The 22,417-nt window shown below is 56.2% G+C and overlaps 2 protein-coding genes across 10 annotated transcripts in view; both read left to right on the plus strand.

Annotated features, from left to right (window-relative positions):
* Nucleotides 1–5,036, plus strand: part of KIFC1 (kinesin family member C1) — a 33,421-nt gene extending 28,385 nt beyond the window's left edge. For 5 of the 9 annotated variants that reach the window (XM_077191135.1, XM_077191133.1, XM_077191132.1 and 2 more), the window contains 2 exons: nucleotides 4,303–4,378; nucleotides 4,933–5,036. In XM_077191135.1, coding sequence (XP_077047250.1) covers nucleotides 4,303–4,378; nucleotides 4,933–4,977 — 121 coding nt within the window. In that variant the 3' untranslated portion in view covers nucleotides 4,978–5,036. Of the gene's footprint in view, nucleotides 1–2,994; nucleotides 3,019–3,579; nucleotides 3,606–4,302; nucleotides 4,379–4,932 lie in introns of those variants that run through there. The other 4 variants (XR_013185364.1, XR_013185363.1, XR_013185361.1 and 1 more) reach the window with 2 other exon arrangements.
* Nucleotides 5,037–5,254: 218 nt separating this feature from the next.
* DAXX (death domain associated protein) lies at nucleotides 5,255–21,673 on the plus strand. The gene is given in 12 exon segments (XM_077191069.1): nucleotides 5,255–5,534; nucleotides 6,215–6,458; nucleotides 7,229–7,291; nucleotides 7,399–7,408; nucleotides 8,009–8,341; nucleotides 8,343–9,576; nucleotides 12,954–13,133; nucleotides 13,208–13,257; nucleotides 17,040–17,286; nucleotides 18,097–18,541; nucleotides 19,908–20,070; nucleotides 21,503–21,673. Coding segments are annotated over 12 exon segments (3,309 nt in total). The 3' UTR covers nucleotides 21,563–21,673.
* The last annotated feature ends 744 nt before the right edge of the window (nucleotides 21,674–22,417 follow it).

The raw sequence follows: 22,417 nt of genomic DNA on the forward strand, positions 1-22,417 counted from the left end.
GCTGCAGAACTGCCTGGGAGGGCATGCCAAAGTGTGAGTGAGGGAAAAACCCAAAAAACCCCATAAAAACCCCATAAAAATCCATCCCAAACTGACATTTCTGCTACAGAACTGCCTGGGGGGCCATGCTAAAGTGTGAGTGAGGGAAAATCCCATAAAAACCCCAAAAAATCCATCCCAAACCCATCCCAAACTGACATTTCTGCTGCAGAACTGCCTGGGAGGGCATGCCAAAGTGTGAGTGAGGAAAAACCCAAAAAACCACCCCAAAAATCCATCCCAAACTGACATTTCTGCTGCAGAACTGCCTGGGAGGGCATGCCAAAGTGTGAGTGAGGGAAAATCCCAAAAACCCCCAAAAAATCCATCCCAAACCCATCCCAAACTGACATTGCTGCTGCAGAACTGCCTGGGAGGCCATGCCAAAGTGTGAGTGAGGGAAAACCCATAAAAACACCATAAAAACCCCAAAAAAACCCATAAATCTACTGCAAATCCATCCAAATTCTCAAAATCCCATAAAAACCCCATAAAAACCCCAAAAAACCCATCCCAAACTGACATTGCTGCTACAGAACTGCCTGGGGGGACACGCCAAAGTGTGAGTGAGAGAAACCCCATAAAAACCCCAAAAAAACCCCATAAAAACCCCATAAAAACCCCATAAATCCATCCTAAATCATCCAAATTCCCAAAATCCCATAAAAATCCCATAAAAACCCCAAAAAACCCCAAAAAACCCATCCCAAACTGACATTTCTGCTGCAGAACTGCCTGGGAGGGCATGGCAAAGTGTGAGTGAGGGAAACCCCATAAAAACCCCAAAAAAACCCCATAAAAACCCCATAAATCCATCCTAAATCATCCAAATTCCCAAAACCCATAAAAATCGCATAAACCCCATAAAAACCACACAAAACCAATCCAAATTCCCCAAACCCCACAAAAACCCCCTTAAATCCCATAAAACCCCATAAAAATCCTATAAAATCCATCCCAAATCCATCCAAATTCCCCAAACTCCATAAAAACCCCATCAATCCCATAAAATCCATCCAAATTTCCAAAACCCCACAAAAACCCCATAAATCCCATTAAAATCCCATAAAAAACCCCATAAAATCCATCCCAAATCCATCCAAATTCTCAAAATCCCATAAATCCCCATAAAAATCCTATAAAATCCATCCTAAATCATCCCAATTTCCAAAACCCCACAAAAACCCCATAAGTCCCATAAAAATCTATAAAAACCCCATAAAATCCATCCCAAATCCACCCCAAATTCCCCAAATCCACAAAAACCCCATAAATCCCACCCAAACCCCAAATCCCCCTTAGGAACCCCCAGAATTTCCAATTTTCACCCCAAATCTCCCTGGAATTCCCAAATTTCAAAAAAACTCCCCCAGATTTCCCCAAATCCCCTCCAGAATTCCAAAATCCCAAATTTCCCCCAAAATTGCCCCTTGGAAACTTCAAATTCTCCAAAATTCCCCCAAATTTTCCCCCAAAATTTCCCTCAGAATCCACAATTCCCCAAATCCCCTCCAGAATTCCAAATTTCCCAAAAAAATCCCCCCAAAATCCCAAAAAAATCCCAAAATTCACCCAAATTTCCCCTGTGATCCCAAAATTCCCCCTGAAACCCCAAAATTTCCCCCAAATTCCCCCAAATCTCTCCTGAACCCCCAAACTTCCAAAATTCCCCCTTGGAAACTTCAAATTCCCCAAATTTTCCCCAAATTTTCCCCAAAATCCCCTCAGAATCCACAATTCCCCCAAATCCCCTCCAGAATTCCCAAATTTCAAAAAAAATCCCCCAGAAAACCCCAAATCCCCCAAAATTCCCAAAAATTCCCCCCAGAAACCCAAAATCCCCCAGAATTCCCAAAATTCCCCCAAATTCCCTCCTGCACCTCAAATCCCCCAAATTTCCCCAAATTCCCCCTGAACCCCCAAAACTTCCCCTAAATCCCCTAAAATCCCCTAAATCCCCCAATTTTTCCCCCAAATCCCTCAGAATCCAGAATTTCCCCAAATCCCCTCCAGAATTCCCAAATTTCCAAAAAAATCCCCCCCAAAATTCCCAAATTTCCCAAAAAATCCCCCCAAAATCAAAAAAAATCCCAAATTTCCCCCAAATTCCCCCAAATCTCACCTGAACCCAAAAATTTCCCCAAAACCTCTCAAATTTCCCTTCTGAACCCAAAATTTTCTCCAAATTCCCTCCAAATTTCCCCAAATCCCAAAATTTCTCCCCTAAATCCCCTGGGAACCCAAAATTCCCAGAAATCCCCAAATTCCCCCAAATTCCCCCAAAATCCCCAAAACCCCAAATCTCCCTCCTGAACCCCAAAATTCCCCCAAAAATGCCCAAAAATCTCCCTTGAACCCCCAAATCTGGGGAGTTTTGGGGGGATTTGGGGTTTTTGAGGAAGATTTTGGGGTTTTTGGGATTTTTTCGGGGTTTTTGGGGGGGATTTTGGGGTTTTGGGGGGGATTTGGGGTTTTGGGGGGGGGATTTGGGGTTTTTGGGGAGATTTTGGGGTTTCTTTTTCTCGGGGGTTTTGGGTTTTTTTCAGGGTTTTTTGGGGGGATTTGGAGTTTCTTTTTCTTGGGGTTTTTGGGTTTTTTTGGGGCGATTTTGGGGTTTGTTTTTTTTTCTCAGGGTTGTGGGTTTTTTTGGGGCGATTTTGGGGTTTTCTTTTTTCTCAGGGTTTTTGGGTTTTTTGGGGGAGATTTTGGTTTTTTTTTCTCTCAGGGTTTTGGGGTTTTTTCAGGGTTTTTTGAGGGGATTTTTGGGGGGATTTTTTCTCAGGGTTTTTTAGGTTATTTTGGGGAGATTTTTTTGTTTTTTGGGATTATTTTTTGGGGCTATTTGAGGTTATTTTGGGGAGATTTTTGGGGGATTTTTGGGGATTCCTTCTAGGGATGTTGAGGTTCTTTTGGGTTATTTTTGGGGTGTTTAACCCCATTTTCCCCCATTTCCAGGCTGATGATTGTGACCATCTCCCCCTGGAGGAGAATTTGGGGGATCTTTTGGGGATTTTTTTGGGATTTTTTGTGGGTTTTTTTAGGTTTTTTTGGGGCTCTTTTTGGGGTTATTTTGGGGTTCTTTTGGGGTTATTTTTGGGATTCTTTTGGGGTTATTTTTTGGGGTGTTTTACCCCATTTCCCCCATTTCCAGGCTGATCATTGTGCCCATCTCCCCCCTGGAGGAGAATTTGGGGTCATTTCTCGGGGGATTTTTTGGAGATTTTTTGTGGGGGTTTTTAGGCTATTTTGGGAGATTTTTTGGGGCTGTTTTGAGGTTATTTTTAGGTTATTTTGGGGCTCTTTTTGGGGTTATTTTTGGGGTTATTTTGGGGTTATTTTTGGGTGTTTGACCCCATTTTCCCCCCTATTTCCAGCTGATGATTGTGACCATTTCCCCCCTGGAGGAGAATTTGGGGACATTTTTTGGGGGATTTTTTTGGGATTTTTTGTCCGGTTTTTTGGGGCTGTTTTTGAGTTATTTTGGGGGGGGATTTTGGGGTTATTTTTGGGGTGTTTGACCCCATTTTCCCCCATTTCCAGGCTGATGATTGTGACCATCTCCCCCCTGAAGGAGAATTTGGGGGATCTTTTGGGGGATTTTTTTGGATTTTTTGTGGGTTTTTTTAGGTTTTTTTGGGGCTCTTTTTGGGTTATTTTGGGTTCTTTTGGGGTTATTTTTGGGGTTCTTTTTGGGGTGTTTGACCCCATTTTCCCCTATTCCCAGGCTGATGATTGTGTCCATCTCCCCCCTGAGGAGAATTTGGGGTCATTTCTCGGGGGATTTTTTGGGGATTTTTTGTGGGGTTTTTAGGCTATTTTGGGAGATTTTTTGGGGCTGTTTTGAGGTTATTTTGGGTTATTTTGGGGGTTATTTTTGGGGTGTTTGACCCCCTTTCCCCCCATTTCCAGGCTGATGATTGTGTCCATCTCCCCCCTGGAGGAGAATTTGGGGTCATTTCTCGGGGGATTTTTTGGGATTTTTTGTGGGGTTTTTAGGCTATTTTGGGAGATTTTTTGGGGCTGTTTTGAGGTTATTTTTAGGTTATTTTTGGGGTTATTTTTGGGGTGTTTGACCCCATTTTCCCCCCTATTTCCAGGCTGATGATTGTGACCATTTCCCCCCTGGAGGAGAATTTGGGGACATTTTTTGGGGGATTTTTTTTGGGATTTTTTGTCCGGTTTTTTGGGGCTGTTTTGAGGTTATTTTTGGGATTATTTTGGGGTTCTTTTTGGGTGTTTGACCCCATTTTCCCCCATTTCCAGGCTGATGATTGTGACCATCTCCCCCCTGGAGGAGAACTTTGCGGAGTCGCTGAATTCGCTGCGCTTCGCCAGCAAGGTGGGGAAAAAGGGGGGATTTGGGGGGTCCTGGGGGAATTTGGGGGTCCTGGGGGGGGGTCCCAATGGGATTTTGGGGGGGTCCTGGGGATTTTGGGGGGTCCCAATGGGATTTTTGGGGGTTCCAAGGGAATTTGGGGGGTCCCTGGGGGGGATTTTTGGGGAGTCCCAGGGGGAGTTTTGGGGGATTTTTGGGGGGAACTTCGGGGAATTCTGGAGGATTTGGGGTTCTGCAAAGGTTTTGGGGTCATTTTGGGGCTCCTGGGTGTGCTTGGGCTGATGTGGGGGTGATTTTGGGGTCATTTGGGGGTTTTGGGGGTCATTTTGGGGTTCCCTGGGCAGGTTTTAGGCAGATTTGGGGGGTTTTGGGGTGGTTTTAGGGTTCTCAGGTGGGTTTTGGGCAGATTTTGGGGTGTTTGGGGATGATTTTTGGGGTTCCGGTGTTTTTGAGCAGATTTTGGGGTTTTAAGGGTGGTTTTGGGGTTCCCTGGGCGGTTTTGGGGCTGATTTTGGGGTTTTTGTGTCCCTGGCTACAACCCCGCCCCTTCCCCCCAGGTGAACGAGTGCATGATTGGCACCGCCCAGGCCAACCGGAAGTGACGCAATCTCTTTTCCGCCTTTTTAACGCATCAACCAATAAAGATTCACATTTCCACGGAGCTGATTGGCTGCCGCTGTCACGTGTTTAACAGTAATGGCGCCGCCCTGCTGGCGGAACGCCGCGCTCTGATTGGCTGAGCCCGTACGGCACCTGCCGGCCGCCATCTTGCTGCGCCTTCGCTTTACGGGGCGGGGCTCCTCGCGGCCGCCGTACCGCCGCCATCTTGTGCTTCACCTCCGCGCCTGCGCGGCTCCGCCTCCCCGGCGGGTCCCGGCCATGGCGCGGCAGCAGCGGCTGCTCCCCGGCCCCGGCAGCGGCAAGGAGAGCGCCGCGAACAGCCCGGGAAGCCGCGCGGCAACAACGGGGTTAAAGGGGCGGGGTCTCGGGCCGCGCCTCACGTTAAGATGGCGGCGCCCGGCTCGGCGGCGCGGATCCCCGGATGAGGCGGCGCGCCGCGATTGGCAGGCGGGGGTGACCACGCCCCTTTCTTTGTACGGTGTCATGGCGGCGCCCGCTCCGCCGGGCCGGCGCGGGGCGGCACTTCCGGTCCTGCGCAGTGCGCGGCCGCGGCCGCTCGGTGGCGGCGGCGCCGGCGGAGCCGCGCGGGCCCGGTGAGCGCGGGGGGGGCGGGGCCTGCCCGGGGGGCGGGGCTGAGGGCGGGGTCTGCGCGGGAGGGGGCGGGGCCAAAGCCGTGAGGGGAGTGGGGGAACCGGGGGGGGTTTTGGGGCGAATTCGGCGAAATTTGGGCAAATTCGGGGGGTCCCGGAGCGGGGAGAAGCGGCGGGAAGGGGGAGGGGGAGGGCGGGGGGCACGGGAGGGGAGGGGCGAGAGGGGGAGCGCGGGGAGGGGCTGAGAGGGGGAGGGGAGGCCGGGCGGGCTGAGGGGAATTTGGGGCAATTTTGGGGATTTTTGAGATTTTTGGGGGGGCCCTGAGGGATGAGGGGAGGGGGAGGGGCGGCGGAATCGGGGGGAGGCGAGGGGAGCAGGGTGGGGGAGGGGAAGGCGGAAGTTGGGGCCGGAGGGGAATTTTGGGGTGCGGGTGGGGGAGGGGCAGAGTTTGGGAAGGGGGGGGAGGGGAACTCTGAGGGGTGGGGGAGGGGAATTTTGGGGTGGGGGAGGGGAATTTGGGGGGATCTGGAGTGGGGGAGGGGAATTTTGGGCGATTTTGGGGTGGGGAGAGGAATTTTGGGTGATTTTTAGGGTCCCTGTGCTGACCCCGCCCCTCCCTCCCCCCAGGCCCCCCCGCTGACCACGCCCCTCTCCCCGCCATGGCCGCGCCCCCTCAGCCAATCATTGTCCTGGATGACGACGAGGAGGAGCGAGGCCCCGCCCCCTCCCCGCCAGGCCCCTCCCCTTCCCCAAGCCCCGCCCCAAGTCCAGCCCCTCCCCCACCGCCCGGCATGGCCACGCCCCCCCCGAACGGGGCTGGGGGCGGAGGGGCGGGGCCTTCTGGGAGGAGAACGAGCGGCTCTTCCAGCAGGTGAGCAAAGGGGGCGGGCAACGGCTGGGGGGCGTGGCCCAGGTGTGGCTGGGTGTGGTCTCAGGTGTGCCTGGGTGTGCTCAGGTGTGACCCAGGTGTGTGGGTGTCGTCCTGGGTGTGGCCCAGGTGTGTCTGGGTGTGGTCTGAGGTGTGGCCAAAGCGGTCTCAGGTGTGTGGGTGTGGTCCTGGGTGTGCTCAGGTGTGACCCAGGTGTGTGGGTGTGGTCCTGGGTGTGGCCAGGTGTGCCCAGGTGTGTGGGGGTGTGGCCAAAGTGGTCCCGGATGTGCCCAGCTGTGTCTGGGTGTGGTCTCAGGTGGGGTGTGGGCGTGTCCCAGGTGTGTCCCAGGTGTGTCCAGGTGAATGGGGATGTGGCCTCAGTGGTCCCAGGTGTGCCCAGGTGATTGGGGGGTGTGGCCGTAGGTGTGGCCAAAGTGCTCCCAGGTGTGTCAGGGTGTGGTCTCAGGTGTATCTGGGTGTGGTCTCAGGTGTGTCTGGGTGTGCCCAGGAGTGTTTGGGTGTGGCCAAAGTGCCCCCAGATTTATGGGTGTGGTCCAGGGTGCGGTTTCAGGTGTGCCCATGGTTGGCTCAGGTGTGCCCAGAGTGGGCCCAGGTGTGTCCCAGGTGCTCTCTCAGGCGTGCCCATGGCTGGCTCAGGTGTGTCTGGGTGTGCCCAGGTGTGACTCAGATGTGCCCAGGTGTGCCCAGGTGCTCTCTCAGGTGTGCCCATGGTTGGCTCAGGTGTGTCAGGGTGTGCCCAGCTGTGGTCTCAGGTGGGCCCAAGTGGTCTCAGGTGTGTTCCAGGTGTGGTCTCAGGTGTGCCTGGGTGTGCTCAGGTGAGCCCAGGTGTGGTCTCAAATGTGTGTGGGTGTGTCCCAGGTGTGCCTGGCTGTTCCCAGGTGTGCCCCAGGTGTGCCCCACGTGTGTCCTGGGTGTGTCCCAGGTGTGTCCAGGTACATCCGGGTGTGTCCAGAGTGGGCCCAGCTGTGCCCTGGGTGTGTGGGAAGCAATCCCAGGTGTGTTCAGGTGTGCCCTGGGTGTGTCCCAGGTGTGTCCCAGGTGTGTCCAGCTGTGCCCAGCTGTGTCCAACCTGTATCCAGGTGTGTTTGGGTGTGTCCAGGGTCTCCCAGGTGTGTCCCAGGTGTATCCTGGGGGTGTTCAAAGTGCTCCCAGGTGTGCCCAGGTGTGTTCTGGATATGTGCAGGTGTGTCCAGGGTGTCCCAGGTGTTTGGGCGTGTCCCAGGTGTGTTCCGGGTGTACCCCGGGTTGTGCTCAGGTGTACCCTGGGTGTGCCCAGGTGTGCTCAGGTGTACCCCGGGTGTGCCCAGGTGTGCCCAGGTGTGCTCAGGTGTACCCCGGGTGTGCCCAGGTGTGCTCAGGTGTACCCCAGGTGTGCCCAGGTGTGCTCAGGTGTACCCCAGGTGTGCCCAGGTGTGCCCAGGTGTGCTCAGGTGTACCCTGGGTGTGCCCAGGTGTACCCCAGGTGTACCCCAGCTGTGCCCAGGTGTGTTCAGGTGCTCTCCTCTCTGCTCTCTCGCAGTTCCTGTCCGTAGTGCGCGCCGCTGACGCAGGAGCACCCCGAGGTGCTGCCCTTCCTGAGCTCGCGCCACCTGCGCGCCCACCCCGACTTCCGGGGCTCGGCCGAGTTCCGGAACATTCTGGGGCGGCTGCTGCGGCGCGTGCGGGGCCGGCGCCGCAAGGTCTACGTGTACATCAACGAGCTCTGCACCGTGCTCAAGGCGCGGGCGCTGCGCCGCCGCCTGCCCCTGCGCGCCCTGCCCGGCGCCCGCCCCTGTCCCCATGGAACCTTCCAGAGTCCCCATTGCTCAGCCCAGTGTCCCCATTGCTCAGCCCAGTGTCCCCAGGGGGCGCCCCAGCACCCTGATGGAACCTTCCAGAACCCGCCCAGTTCATCCCCGTGCCCGCCCGGCTCGTCCCAGCACCCTCGAGGGAGCTGAGCCATCCCAGTGCGCCCCCAGTTCATCCCAGTGTCCGGCTGGGGATCCCTCCCAGTGTCCTGGGGGTCCATCCCAGTGTCCCAGTGCCCCATCCCAGTGTCCCAGTGCCCCATCCCAGTGCCCCAGCGCTTCCTCCAGCGATCCCAGTGCTCCCTCCCAGTATCCCAATGGTTCATCCTGGTGCTCCAGCGCCTCATCCCAGTATCCCAAAACCTCCTCCCAGCATCCCGGCGCTTTATCCGCCAATCCCAGCAATTCATCCCAGCATCCCAGTGCCTCATCCCAGCATCCCAGCGCCTCCTCCCAGTGTCCCAATGCTTCTTCCCAGTATCCTGGGGGTCCATCCCAGTATCCTGGGGGTCCACCCAGCAATCCCAGTGCCCCATCCCAGTGTCCCGAGGGTGCACCCAGCAATCCCAATGCTCCATCCCAGCACCCCAATGCTCCATCCCAGTATCCCAGCACCCAATCCCAGCATCCCAGCGCTCCATCCCAGCATCCCAATGCTCCATCCCAGCACCCCAACGCTCCATCCCAGTACCCCAACACTCCATCCCAGTACCCCAGCGCTCCATCCCAGCACCCCAGCACCCAGTCCCAGCACCCCGGCGCCCAGTCCCAGCACCCCGGCGCCCAGTCCCAGCAGCCGGAGCCCGGCGGGGGCCGTCGCGCGGGCGGCTCGCGGCGGCAGATCCGGCACCTGGAGCACCTGCTGCGCGTCTACGCGGGCGAGATCCGGCGGCTGCAGGAGCGCGAGCTGGACCTGGCCGAGCTGGACAGCGCCGACTCGCCGTACCTGCAGGAGAACCGCCTCAAGAGGAGGATGATGAGGATCTTCCGCCGCCTGTGCCAGCTCAAGGACTGCAGCAGCCTGACGGGCAGGGTGCTGGAGCAGCGGATCCGCTTCCGGGGCACGCGCTACCCCGAGGTGAACCGCAGCATCGAGCGCTTCATCAACCGGCCCGACGCCTTCCCCGACTACTCGGACATCCTGCGCGAGATCCGCGGCGCCAGCGCGCGGCACCGCCTGGGGCTGGGCCGGCGGCAGATGGAGAACATGGCCCAGGAGGCCTTCAGGGAGGTGGGGAACCGCCTGCAGGAGCGGCGCCACCTCGACCTCGTCTACAACTTCGGGAGTCACCTCACCGACGAGTACCGGCCAGGTGAGATGGGGGAAATGGGGTGAAAATACAAAGAAATGGGTAAAAATGGGGGTACAGCTTTGGCAGGCACCTCACCGACGAGTACCGGCCAGGTGAGATGGGGGAAATGGGGTGAAAATGGGGGAAAAATGGGTAAAAATGGGGTACAGCTTTGGGAGCCACCTCACCGACGAGTACCGGCCAGGTACGGGGGGAGAAATGGGGTAAAAAACCAAAAAAATGGGGTACAGCTTCAGCAGTCACCTCACGATGAGTACAGGCCAGGTGAGGGGCTAAATATGGGGTAAAAATGGGGTTAAAAAACAAAAAAAATGGGGTACGGCTTCGGGAGTCACCTCACCGACGAGTACAGGCCAGGTGAGGGGTTAAATATGGGATAAAATGGGGTAAAAAACCAAAAAATGGGGGTACAGCTTCGGCAGGCACCTCACCGATGAGTACCGGCCAGGTGAGGGGCTAAATATGGGATAAAATGGGGTAAAAAACCAAAAAAATGGGGTACAGCTTCGGGAGTCACCTCACCGACGAGTACCGGCCAGGTGAGGGGCTAAATATGGCCTAAAAATGGGGTAAAAAACCAAAAAAATGGGGTACGGCTTCGGGAGTCACCTCACTGACGAGTACAGCCAGGTGAGGGGCTAAATATGGGATAAAATGGGGTAAAAAACCAAAAAAATGGGGTACAGCTTCGGGAGTCACCTCACTGACGAGTACAGGCCAGGTGAGGGGCTAAATATGGGGTAAAAAACCAAAAAAATGGGGTACAGCTTCGGCAGCCACCTCACCGACGAGTACCGGCCAGGTGAGATGGGGGAAATGGGGTGAAAATACAAAGAAATGGGTAAAAATGGGGTACAGCTTCGGCAGGCACCTCACCGATGAGTACTGGCCAGGTGAGGGGCTAAATATGGGATAAAATGGATAAAAAACCAAAAAAATGGGGTACAGCTTCGGGAGGCACCTCACCGACGAGTACAGGCCAGGTGAGACGGGGAAAATGGGGTAAAATGGGGTAAAAAAACAAAAAATGGGGTACAGCTTCGGGAGTCACCTCACTGACGAGTACAGGCCAGGTACGGGGGGAAAAATGGGGTGAAAATGGGGTAAAAAAACAAAAAAATGGGGAAAAATGGGGTACAGCTTTGGGAGGCAGCTCACTGACGAGTACAGGCCAGGTGAGGGGCTAAATATGGGTAAAAATGGGGAAATAATGGGGGAAAATGGGTAAAAATGGGTAAAAATGGGGTACAGCTTTGGGAGGCACCTCACCGACGAGTACAGGCCAGGTGAGACAGGGGAAATGGGGGAAAATGGGGTAAAAAAACAAAAAATGGGGTACAGCTTCGGCAGCCACCTCACCGATGAGTACAGGCCAGGTACAGGGGGAAAATGGGGTGAAAATGGGGAAAAATGGGGTAAAAACACCAAAAAAATGGGGTACAGCTTCAGCAGGCACCTCACCGACAAGTACAGGCCAGGTAAGGGGGTAAAAACAGGGTAAAAAATGGGGAAAAACGGGAAAAACTGGGGTACAACTTTGGGAGTCACCTCACTGATGAGTACAGGCTGGGTATGGCATGGGGAATGCAGAAAAACTGGGTGAAAATGGGGTAAAACCAGGAAAAAATGGGTTCAACTTGGGGAGCCACCTCACCAATGAGTGCAGGCCAGGTAAAGGGCAAAAATTTGGGTAAAAATGGGATAAAATCGGTTAAAATGGGAAAAAATAGGGAAAAAAAGAGTACAATTTTGGGAGCCACATCACCAATGAGTGCAGGCTGGATAACGGGCAAAAATTGGGGTTAAAATGGAAAAATGGGGAAAAAGTGGGGTACAACTTTGGGAGTCATCTCACTGATGAGTACAGGCCAGGTAAGAGGGGAGAAATGGGGGAAAATGGGGTAAAAATGGGAAAAAATGGGGTTCAACTTCGGCAGGCATCACACAGGCTGGGTATGCATGGGGAATGCAGAAAAAACAGGGTGAAAATGGGGTAAAAATGGGAAAAATTGGGGTTCAACTTCAGGGGTCACTCACTGATGAGTACAGGCTGGGGTAAATGGGGAATAAATGGGGGAAAATGGGGAAAAACGGGAAAAAATGGGGTTCAACTTTGGGAATCACCTCACTGATGAGTACAGGCTGGGTAAATGGGGAATAAATGGGGGAAAATGGGGAAAAACGGGAAAAAATGGGGTTCAACTTCAGGAGTCACCTCACTGATGAGTACAGGCCAGGTACGAGGGGGAAATGGGGGAAAATGGGGTAAAAATGGGAAAAAATGGGAGAGGAAATGGAGGAAATGGGGGAGAGGGAAATAGGGAAAATTGGGGGAGAAAATGGGGAAAAATTGGAGGGGAAATGGGGAAAAAATGGGAAATTGGAGGAAAAGGAGAGGGGAAATAGGGAAACTGGGAAATGGGGAAAAATGGGGAATTAGAGGAAAATGGGAATGGGGAAGATGGAGAAAAAGGGAAGTGGGGGCAATGGGAAAAATGGGAAAAATGGGAAAGGGGCATGGGGGGAAATGGGAGAGGAGGTTGGGGAAAATGAGGGGAATGAGGAAAAATAGGAAAAATGGGGAAAATGAGGGGAAATGGGGAAAATGGGAAATGGGGGAAAATGGGAAAAATGAGAGGGGAAATTGGGGGAAATGGGGGAAAATGGAAGGGGAAATGGGATGGGACCGGGTGCTAAGAGAGGGGGAATGGGGAAAGTGGGGGAAAATGGGAAAAAATGAAGGAAAATGGGAAAAAATGGGAGGGAAATGGGAAATGGGAGGAAAATTGAGGGGAAATGGGGGAAATGGGCTGAAAGGAGGAAAATTGGGGCAGAAGGTGGAGAAAATGCGGGGGTAGGGATGAAAAATGGGGGAAAACGGGAGAAGGGGCAAAAACCAGGGGAGAAAATGGGAAAAAAGTGAGAAATGGGAAAAAAGTGAGAAAATGGGGAGGGGTGGGGCTGGAAATGGGAATTTTGGGGTTTGGGATTTTGGGGTTTGGGATTTTGGGGTTTTGGCGTTTGGAATTTTGATTTGGATTTTTTTGGGGTTTGGAATTTTGCGGGTTGGGATTTGAGGATTTTTGAGGATTTCAGGATTTGGGGTTTGGGATTTTGGGATTTTGGGAATTTTGGATTTCAGCATTTGGAATTTGGAAATTTGGGGCGATCTTGGGAGATGGAATTTTGGGAATTTCAGGATTTGGGATTTTGGGAAATCTGTGATTTTTGGCTTTTGGGAATTTCAGGATTTGGGATTTTGGGAATTTTGGGATTTGGGGATTTTGGGCAATCTGGGCTTTCAGGATTTAGGGATTTCAGGGATTCAGGGATTTTGGGTCACTCAGTGATTCCCTGTCTCCCCCCTGCCCACGCAGGCACGGACCCGGCGCTGTCGGACCCCGAGCTGGCGCAGCGGCTGCGGCGGAACCGGCGCCTGGCCCTGGCCCGGCTGGACGACGTCATCGCCCGGTTCGCACAGCGCCAGGAGCGGCACCGGGAGCGGGGGCGACGGCACCGGGAACCGCGCGGAACGGAAACGGACACGGGGAAACAGGGTAAGCACAAAAACCGGGGAAAAAACGGGGAAAAAACGGGGAAAAATGGGGAAAAACGGGGGAAATGGGGACAGCACCGGGCACCGGGAACCGCGCGGAACGGAAACGGACACGGGGAAACAGGGTAAGCATGGGGAAAAAATGGGGAAAAAATGGGGAAAAAATGGGGAAAAAACGGGGAAAAAACAGGGAAAATGGGGACGGAGACGGCACTGTGAACTGTGCGGAGCAGAAACGGACACGGGGAAACAGGGTAAGCATGGGGGGGAAATGGGGGAAAAATGAGGAAAATGGGGGAAAAAACTGGGAAAATGGGGATGGGAAACAGACACAGAAACGGACACGGGGGAACAGGGTAAACATGGGGAAAAAATGGGGAAAAAACGGGGGAAAAATGGGGAAAATGGGGACAGAGACGGCACCGGGAACCAGGTGGAGCAGAAGAGGACACGGGGGAACAAGGTAAACACAAAAAATGGGAAAAAACGGGGAAAAAAAATGGGGAAAATGGGGACAGAGACGGCACTGGGAACAGGGCGGAGCGGAGACAGACACAGGGAAACAGGGTAAACACAAAAAACGGGGAAAAAGAGGGAACAAATGGGGAAAAAATGGGGAAAATGGGGACAGAGACAGCACCGGGAACGAGGGGACAGCACCGGGAACTCGGCGGAACAGAGACGGACACGGGGGAACAGGGTAAAAACAAAACATGGGGAAAAAACGGGGAAAAATGGGGACAGAGACGGCACCGGGAACTGGGCGGAGCAGAAAAGGACACGGGGAAACAGGGTAAACACACACAGGGGGAAAAAATGGGGGAAAAACGGGGAAAAATGGGGACAGAGACGGCACCGGGAACAGGGCGGAGCAGAGACGGACACGGGGCAACAGGGTAAACGCAAAAACCGGGGAAAAAACGGGGAAAAACAGGGAAAATGGGGGAAAAAAACAGGGAAAATGGGGACGGAGACGGACATGGGGAAACAGGGTAAACACAGGGGGGGAAATGGGGAAAAAAACGGGGAAAACGGGGAAAAAACCGGGGAAAATGGGGACAGAGATGGCACCGGGAGCAAGGGGACAGCACTGGGAACCAGGCGGAACGGAGACGGACACGGGGAAACAGGGTAAACGTGGGAGAAATGGGGGAAAAACTGGGGAAAAAACGGGGAACAAATGGGAAAAAACGGGGAAAATGGGGGAAAAAACGGGGAAAATGGGGCCGGAGACGGACATGGGGAAACAGGGTAAACACACACAGGGGGAAAATGGGGGAAAAACAGGGAAAATGGGGACAGAGATGGCACTGGGAGTGAGGGGACAGCACCGGGAACAGGGGGGAACGGAGACGGACATGGGGAAACAGGGTAAACATGGGGAAAATGGGGAAAAAAACAGGGAAAATGGGGAAAAAACGGGGAAAATGGGGAAAAAACGGGGAAAATGGGGACAGAGACGGCACCGGGTTTGGGAACCAAGGGGCACAGAAACGGACACGGGGGAACAGGGTAAACACAGGGGGAAAATGGGGGAAAAACGGGGAAACAACGGGGGAAATAGGGATGGGAAACAGACACGGAAATGGACACGGGGAATCTGGGGGGAAACAACGGGGGAAATGGGGGAAATGGGAAATGGGGAAAATGGGGAATGGACACGGGGAAACAGGGTAACGGGAAATGGAGAAACGGGGAAAAAAATGGGAAAAACAGGGAAAAATGGCGAATGGGGAAATGGGAAATGGACACGGGGAAATGGTAATTGGAATGGGAAATGGGGAAAATGGGAAATGAGGAAATGAGGAATGGGGAATGGGAAATGGGAAACAGCCACGGGGAAAGCGGGTACACGGGGAAACAATGGGGAAAATGGGGGGAAAACAGGGGAAATGGGGAATGGGAAACGGACACGGGGGAAAAACGGGGAAACGGGAAATGGGGAATGGGGAATGGGAAATGGGAAATGGGAAATGGGGAATGTAACCAGCCCCAGAAATGGCAACAGGGGAACCAGGTACAGGGGGGAAACAACGGGGAAAAACAGGGAAACGGGAACAGGAAATGGACACGGGGGAACCGGGGATATGGGGGGAAAACAATGGGGAAAATGGGGGAAAATGGGGAAACAGGAACAGGAAATGGCCCCAGAAATGGACACTCAAGAACAGGGGAAATGGGAACAGGGGAAACGGGAAACGGGAATGGGAACCAGCCCTGGAAATGGCCATGGGGGAAATGGGGAAATGGGGAAAAACAGGAAACAGGGAAATGGGAAATGGGGGAAACAGGGGAAAACAGGGAAACGGGAAATGGGAAATGGGAATGGGAACCAGCCCTGGAAATGGCCATGGGGGAAACGGGGAAATGGGGGAAAATGGGGAAATGGGAAATGGGAATGGGAACCAGCCCTGGAAATGGCCATGGGGGAAATGGGGGATGGGAAATGGGGACAGGAAACGGACACGGGGGAAACAGGGTAAAACAGGAAATGGGGGAAAATGGGGAAAAGGGAGAAAAATGGGTAATGAGGAATGGGAAATGGGAAACGGCCCTGGAAACGGACATGGGGAAAACGGGGAATTGGGAGAAAAACAGGGAAAAACGGGGAATTGGGAATGGGAAATGGGGATAGGTAATGGGGGAAAAACAGGGAATGGGGAATGGGAAACGGCCCCGGAAATGGCAACAAGGGGGAAACAATGGGAAAAATGGGAAATGGGGAACGGGAAATGAGGAATGGGGACAGGAAACAGACATGGGGGAACCGGAGAAATGGGAAAGGGAAAATGGGGAAAATGGGAAACTGGAAATGGGAAACTGGAAATGGGAAACTGGAAATGGGAAATGGGCCAGAAACAGCAATGGGGGAAACGGGGGGAAAAGAGGGGGAACAGGAAATGGGAAATGGGGATGGGAAACGGGGAAAAACGGGGAGAATGGGAAATGGGAAACGGGGAAAAAATGGGGAGAATGGGAAATGGGAAACAGGGGAAATGGGGCAAATGGGGCAAATGGGAAACAGCCACAAGGGAAACGGGTAAACGGGAAACAGGAAAAATGGGGAATGGGGAATGGGGAATGGGGACAGGAAATGGACATGGGGGAACCGGGGAAATGGGAACTGGGAAATGGGGATGGGAAACGGCCCCGGAAATGGCCATGGGGGAACCGGGTACACGGGAAATGGGAAACGGGGAAAGAACGCGGAGAATGGGAAATGGGAAACGGGGAAAAAACAGGGAGAATGGGAAATGGGGAATGGGAAATGGGAACCACCCCATAAACGGCCAGGGGGGAACCGGGGAACGGGAACAGGGAAAACGGGGGAAATGGGGAATGGGAAATGGGGATGGGAAACGGCCACGAGGGAAAAGGGGAAACAGGGAAAATTGGAAATGGGAAATGGGGAATGGGGACAGGAAACGGACACAGGGGAACCGGGGAAATGGGAACTGGGAACCGGGGAAATGGGAACTGGGAAATGGGGAACGGCCCCGGAAACGGCCATGGGGGAACCGGGGAACGGGAACAGGAAAATGGGGGAAATGGGGGAAATGGGAAACGGGAAACAGGGATGGGAAACGGGGAAACAGGGAAAATGGGAAACAGGGGAAATGGGAAAAGGGGAATGGGGACAGGAAACGGACATGGGGGAACCGGGGAAATGGGAACTGGGAAATGGGGATGGGAAATGGGGAAATGGGAATGGGGAACGGCCCTGGAAATGGCCATGGGGGAACCGGGTAACGGGAACAGGGAAATGGGGGAAATGGGAAACAGGAAATGGAACAGGAACCGGGAACCAGGAATGGGAAGTGGGAGGAGGAAGAGGAAGAGGAAGAGGAGGAGGAAGGCTGGGAAAAGGAAATCCCCCCTGCCCCTGCTAAAAATTCTTCATCCGCAGAAAAAGAAAGAGGAAGAGGAGGAGGAGGAAGAGGAGGAGGAGGAGGAAGAAGAAGAGGAAGACGAGGAAGAGGAGGAGGAAGACGAAGAAGATGAGGAGGAAGAGGAGGAGGAAGAGGAGGAGGAGGAGGAGGAAGAGGAAGGAGAATCCTCCGAGGCCGAAGGGCGGGTGAAGGTCAAGGAGGAGGAGGAGACGGAGGAGGAGGAGGAGGAGGAGGAAGGAAGAGAAGCAACGGCAGCGGCACAGGGTGGGGCTGGGGGGATTTGGGAATTCTGGGGGATTTTGGGAATTCTGGGGGATTTTTTGGGGAAAATTTGGGAATTCTGGGGGGTTTGGGGAAAATTTGAGGAAATTTTGGAATTCTGGGAGGATTTTTGGGGGGGATTCTGGGGAAATTTGGGGGGTTTGGGGAATTCTGTGAGGATTCTGGGGGGAAATTTGGGGGAAATTTTGGGAGTTCTGGGAGGATTTTTTGGGGGAATTCTGGGGAAATTGGGGGAATTTTGGAAATTCTGGGGAGATTTTGGGAATTTCGGGGGGATTTGGGGGGAAATTTGGGAATTCTGAGGGGAATTTGGTAATTCTGGGGGATTTTTTTGGGGAATTTTGGTAGGGATTTGGGGGGTTCTGGGGGGGAAATTTTGGGGCTCTCTGGGGTGAATTTTGGGGGATCCTTGGGGAGATTTTGGGAGGAATTTTGGGGGGAATTTTTGAGAAGGATTTTGGGGGGTTTTGGAGAGAATTTTGGGGAGTCCGGGGGCGAATTTGGGGGGGAATTTTGAGGGCTCCTGGGGGTAATTTTAGGGGGTCTGGGGGAGAATTTTGGGGGGAATTTTGGGAGGTCTTGGGAGGAAATTTGAGGGAGAATTTTGGGGGCTCCTGGGGGATTTCTTGGGGGGGATTTTGGGGGTATTTTAGGGGGTCCTGGAGGGAATTCTGGAGGGGGGGGGGTCCCGGGTGTGTCCCCGCCCCTCCCCCCTCTCTAACCCCGCCCCTCCCCCCTCTCTAACCCCGCCCCTCCCCCCTCTCTAACCCCGCCCCTCCCCCCCCCATTCAGGTGCGGCCGATCCGGGGGTCCCAGCGCTGCCCCTCCCCCCCCCCTTGGCCGAGGGGGAGGGGCGGGGTCCCGAGGGGGGCGGTCCCGAGCCCCTCCCCCCCCCCAAGCCCGAGCTGTTCGTGCTGGAAATCGAAACTTTCCCATTGGAGCCCGGCGAGACCCCGCCCCCTTCCCCGCCCCCCTCCCCTCCCCCGGCCCTGGGCGGCTCCGAGGCCACGCCCAAAGCCACGCCCCCCTCCCCCCGAGGCCACGCCCCTCCCCCACTCCCGCCGGATCTGGGCGGGGCTCGCAGGCGCCCCTCCCCCCCCTCCCCCCCCAGGCCCATCAGCTCCACCTCCCTCAACGGGGGGGGAGGGGCGGGGGGAGGGGGGGGGAGGGGCCGCGACCCCGCCCACCCCCACCCAGGACCCCCCCCCAGGAAACGGAACCGGACGGAGCCGGGAAGGTGAGGGGGGGAGGGGAAAAAGGGGGGAATTTGGGGGGTCCTGGGGGATTTGGGGGGGTTTGAGGGGGTCCTGGGGCGGATTTGGGGGGGTTTGAGGGGGTCCTGGGGGATTTGGGGGGATTTTGGGGGGGTTTGAGGGGTGTGGGGGGGTCCCAGGGGCATTTGGGGGGTCCATGAGGGGTTTTAAGGGGGGGTCCTTGGGGGATTTTGGGGGGGCTTAGGGGATTTCGGGGGGTTTGGGGATCCCGAGGGGATTTGGGGGGGTCCTGGGTGGGATCTGGGGGGATTTTTGGGGGGTTTTGAGGGGGTCTGGAGGGGATTCTGGGGTTCTGGGGAGGAATTTTGGGGGATTTGGGGGAGATTTTGGGGTTTTGAGCTGAGAATTTCCTGGAATTTTATGGGAATTTTTGGGGATTTGGGTCAGGATTAAATATGGTGAGGTCAGGGGGTCCTGGGGGGGATCTCGGGAGGTTTGGGGGTACCCAGGGGGGGTTTGGGGAGGATTTTGGGGGGGTCCTGGAGGGATTTGGGGCATCCTGGGGTGGGAGGGGGATTTGGGGGGGATTTTGGGGAGTCTTGGGGGCGGTTGAGGGGAATTTGGGGGCTCTGAGGGGGCCTAGGAGGGTTCTGGGGAGCTTGAGGGGATTTTGGGGTTCCCTTTGAGATTTTTGGGGGTCAAGGGGGCATTTTGGGGTTCAAGGTGGAATTTTGGGGGGTCTCAGGTCAGTTTTTGGGGTCCCAGGTGGATTTTGGGGTTCCTGTTGGGATTTTGGGGGGGTGAATTCCTGGGGTGAATTTTGGGGTCCCAGATGAATTTTGGGGGGGGGGTCTCAGGTCAGTTTTTGGGGTTCCCGTTGGGATTTTTGGGGGGTGAATTCCTGGGGTGAATTTTGGGGTCCCAGATGAATTTTGGGGGGGGGGTCTCAGGTCGGTTTTTGGGGGTCCCAGGTGAATTCTGGGGGGGGTCTCAGGTCAGATTTTTCGGGGGTCCCGGGTGGATTTTGGGGGGTCCCGGGTGAATTTTGGGGGGGGGTCTCAGGTCAGATTTTTCGGGGTTCCCGGGTGAATTTTGGGGGGTGAATTCCTGGGGTGAATTTTGGGGTTCCCGGGTGGATTCCGGGGGTGGATTTTGGGGGTCCGGGTGGATTTTGGGGTTCCCGTTGGGATTTTGGGGGGGTCTCAGGTCAGTTTTTGGGGGGGTGAATTTTGGGGTTCCCGGGTGAATTTTGGGGGGTGAATTCCTGGGGTGAATTTTGGGGTTCCCGGGTGGATTCCGGGGGTGAATTTTGGGGTTCCCGGGTGGATTTTGGGGTTCCCGGGTGGGTTCCGGGGGTGTCTCTGACCCCGCTCCCCTCCCCCCCCCCAGCCTGGCCCTGCCCGAGGGGGTCTCGGAGGTGGGGGAGGGGCCGGATGTGGGGGGCGCCCCCCCCTCCCCCCTGCCCGACTCCACCCGCGCCGACTCCCCCGGGGGGGACCTGGTGAGCTCCTCCCAGGGGAGCCCCCCCGCGGGGGACCCCAAAACCTGCAAGGTGAGAGGGGCTGGGGGGGATTGGGGGGTCCTGGAAGGGATTGGGGGGGTCCTGAGGGGATTTTGGGGGTGCTGGGAGGGGATTTGGGGGTGTTTGAGGGGGATTTGGGGAATCCTGAGGGGGATTTGGGGGGTCCTGGGGGTGTTGGGAGGGGTTTGAGGGGGGTATGGGGGGAGTTTGGGGGTCCCCGGGGGGGACCTGGTGAGCTCCTCCCAGGGGAGCCCCCCCGGGGGGGACCCCAAAACCTGCAAGGTGAGAGGGGCTGGGGGGGTTTGAGAGCCTTTACGGGGGTCCTGAGGGGATTTTGGGGGGTCCTGAGGGGATTTGGGGGTCCCCGGGGGGGACCCCAAAACCTGCAAGGTGAGAGGGGCTGGGGGGATTTGGGGGGGGTCCTGAGGGGATTTTGGGGGTGTTGGGAGGGGATTTGGGGGGGAGGATTTTGGGGGTCCTGGGGGGGATTTTGGGGGTCCTGGGGGGATTTGGGGGGTCCTGGGGTGTCCGGGAGGGAATTTGGGGGGGATTTGGGGGGGCCTGGCGGGCTCTGGTGGGTTCATGAGGGGGATTTGGGGGGGTCCTGAGGAGTCCTGGGGGGGATTTGCGGGGTCTCAAGGGGGTCTGGGGAGTCCTGAGGGGAATTTGGGGGATCCTGGGGGGGGTCCTGGGCCTGTCCTGGGGGGTTTGGTTGAGATACGGGGGGGTCTGGGAGGGGATTTGGGAGAGTTTCGGGGGTCCTGGGTGGGATTTGAGGGGTATCTGGGGGGTCTCCAGGGGGTCCTGAGAGGATTTTGGGGCTCCTGGGGTGTCTGAGAGGGGATTTGGGGGTCCTGGGCAGGGGTTTGGGGGGTCCTGGGGGGATTTGAGAAGGGATTTGGGGGGGTCTGGGGAGGTCCTGGGTGGGGGTTTGAGGGGGATTTGGGGGGGATTTGGGGGGTCCTGGGGGTGTTTCAGGGGGATTGAGAGGGATTTTGGGGGGTCCTGGGGAGGTCCTGAGGGGTTTTGGGGGTCCTGGGGGGTCCTGAGGGGATTTTGGGGTCCCCAGGCTGAATCTGGGGCATCTCTGGGGAGTCCCAGGGAGCCCAAAAATCCCCGTGGGCGACCCCAGAGGGGTCCCAGAACCCCCAAAATCCCCCCAAAATCTCCATGGAGTGACCCCAGAGAGGCCCCAAAATCCCCCAGATTTCCCCCAAAATCCCCCAAATCCCTGTGGGGTGACCCCAGACCCCCCCAGATTCCCCCCAAAATCCCCCTGGGGTGACCCCAGAGGGGCCCAGGACCCCCCAAAATCCCCCAAATTTCCCCCAAAATCCCCCAGACCCTCCAGGGTGACTCCAGGGGGGATCTCAGGACCCCCCCAAATTTCCCCCAAATCCCCTTGGGGTGGCCCCAGAGGGACCCCAGACCCCCCAAAAACCCCAAATTCCCCCAATTCCAGACGAGCGTGGGAACCCAGTGCGACCCCGAGGAGATCATCGTGCTCTCGGACTCGGATTAGCCCCGCCCACCGCCTCTGGCCACGCCCCTTTGCGCTCAAACCCCGCCCCCTTTGCGCTCAAACTCCGCCCCTTCGGCTCCTCCCCCTCAATAAACCCCGCCTTTTGTTTTACCCGCTCTGCCCCGCCCCTTTGTGGGCGCGGCCCGCAGTGGCCACGCCTCTTCTATCGCGATATGACGTCAGGGAGAGGGGGGTGTGGTCTGTGCTGGGAAAGGGACGCGGCGCCTTTAAGGGGGCGTGGCCGGGGCGGGGGGCGTGGCCGGCGGGTCCAAGATGGCGGCGGCGGCGCCGTGAGGGCCGAGCGCGGGTAACGCGGGCAGGGGGCGGGGCCTGAGCGCGGGGGGCGGGGCCTGGGAGGGGAGGGGCAGCGCGGGGGGTGAGGGGGGGGAATGGGGGGGATTGGGGGAGAATTTAGGGGGGATTTGGGGAGGAATTTGGGGGATTCTGGAGGGATTTTGGGGAGGAATTGGGGGGATTTGGGGTCTGGGGGGGATTTCGGCGGGATTTGGGGAGGATTTGGGGGGATTTGGGGATCCTGGGGGGCCTTGAGGGGGATTTGGGGGTCCTGGGGTGGGGGGAATTGGGGGGGTCTGGGAGGGATTTTGGGAGAATCTTGGGGGGATTTTGGGAGTCATGGGTGGAATTTGGGGAGGATTTTGGGGGTCCCGGCTGGCAAGAGGGGAATTTGGGGGGGAATTTGGGGGGTCCTGAGGGGGATTTGGGGGTCCCGGGTGGCGAGGGGGGGATTTGGGGGGTCCTGAGGGGGATTGAGGGGGATTTGGGGGGTCTGAGAGGGATTTGGGGGGTCCTGGGTGGGATTTGGGGAGGATTTGGGGGTCCCGGAGGATCCTGAGG

Source organism: Agelaius phoeniceus, chromosome 27 (genome assembly GCF_051311805.1).
Source record: "Agelaius phoeniceus isolate bAgePho1 chromosome 27, bAgePho1.hap1, whole genome shotgun sequence".
Classification (NCBI taxonomy): domain Eukaryota; kingdom Metazoa; phylum Chordata; class Aves; order Passeriformes; family Icteridae; genus Agelaius; species Agelaius phoeniceus.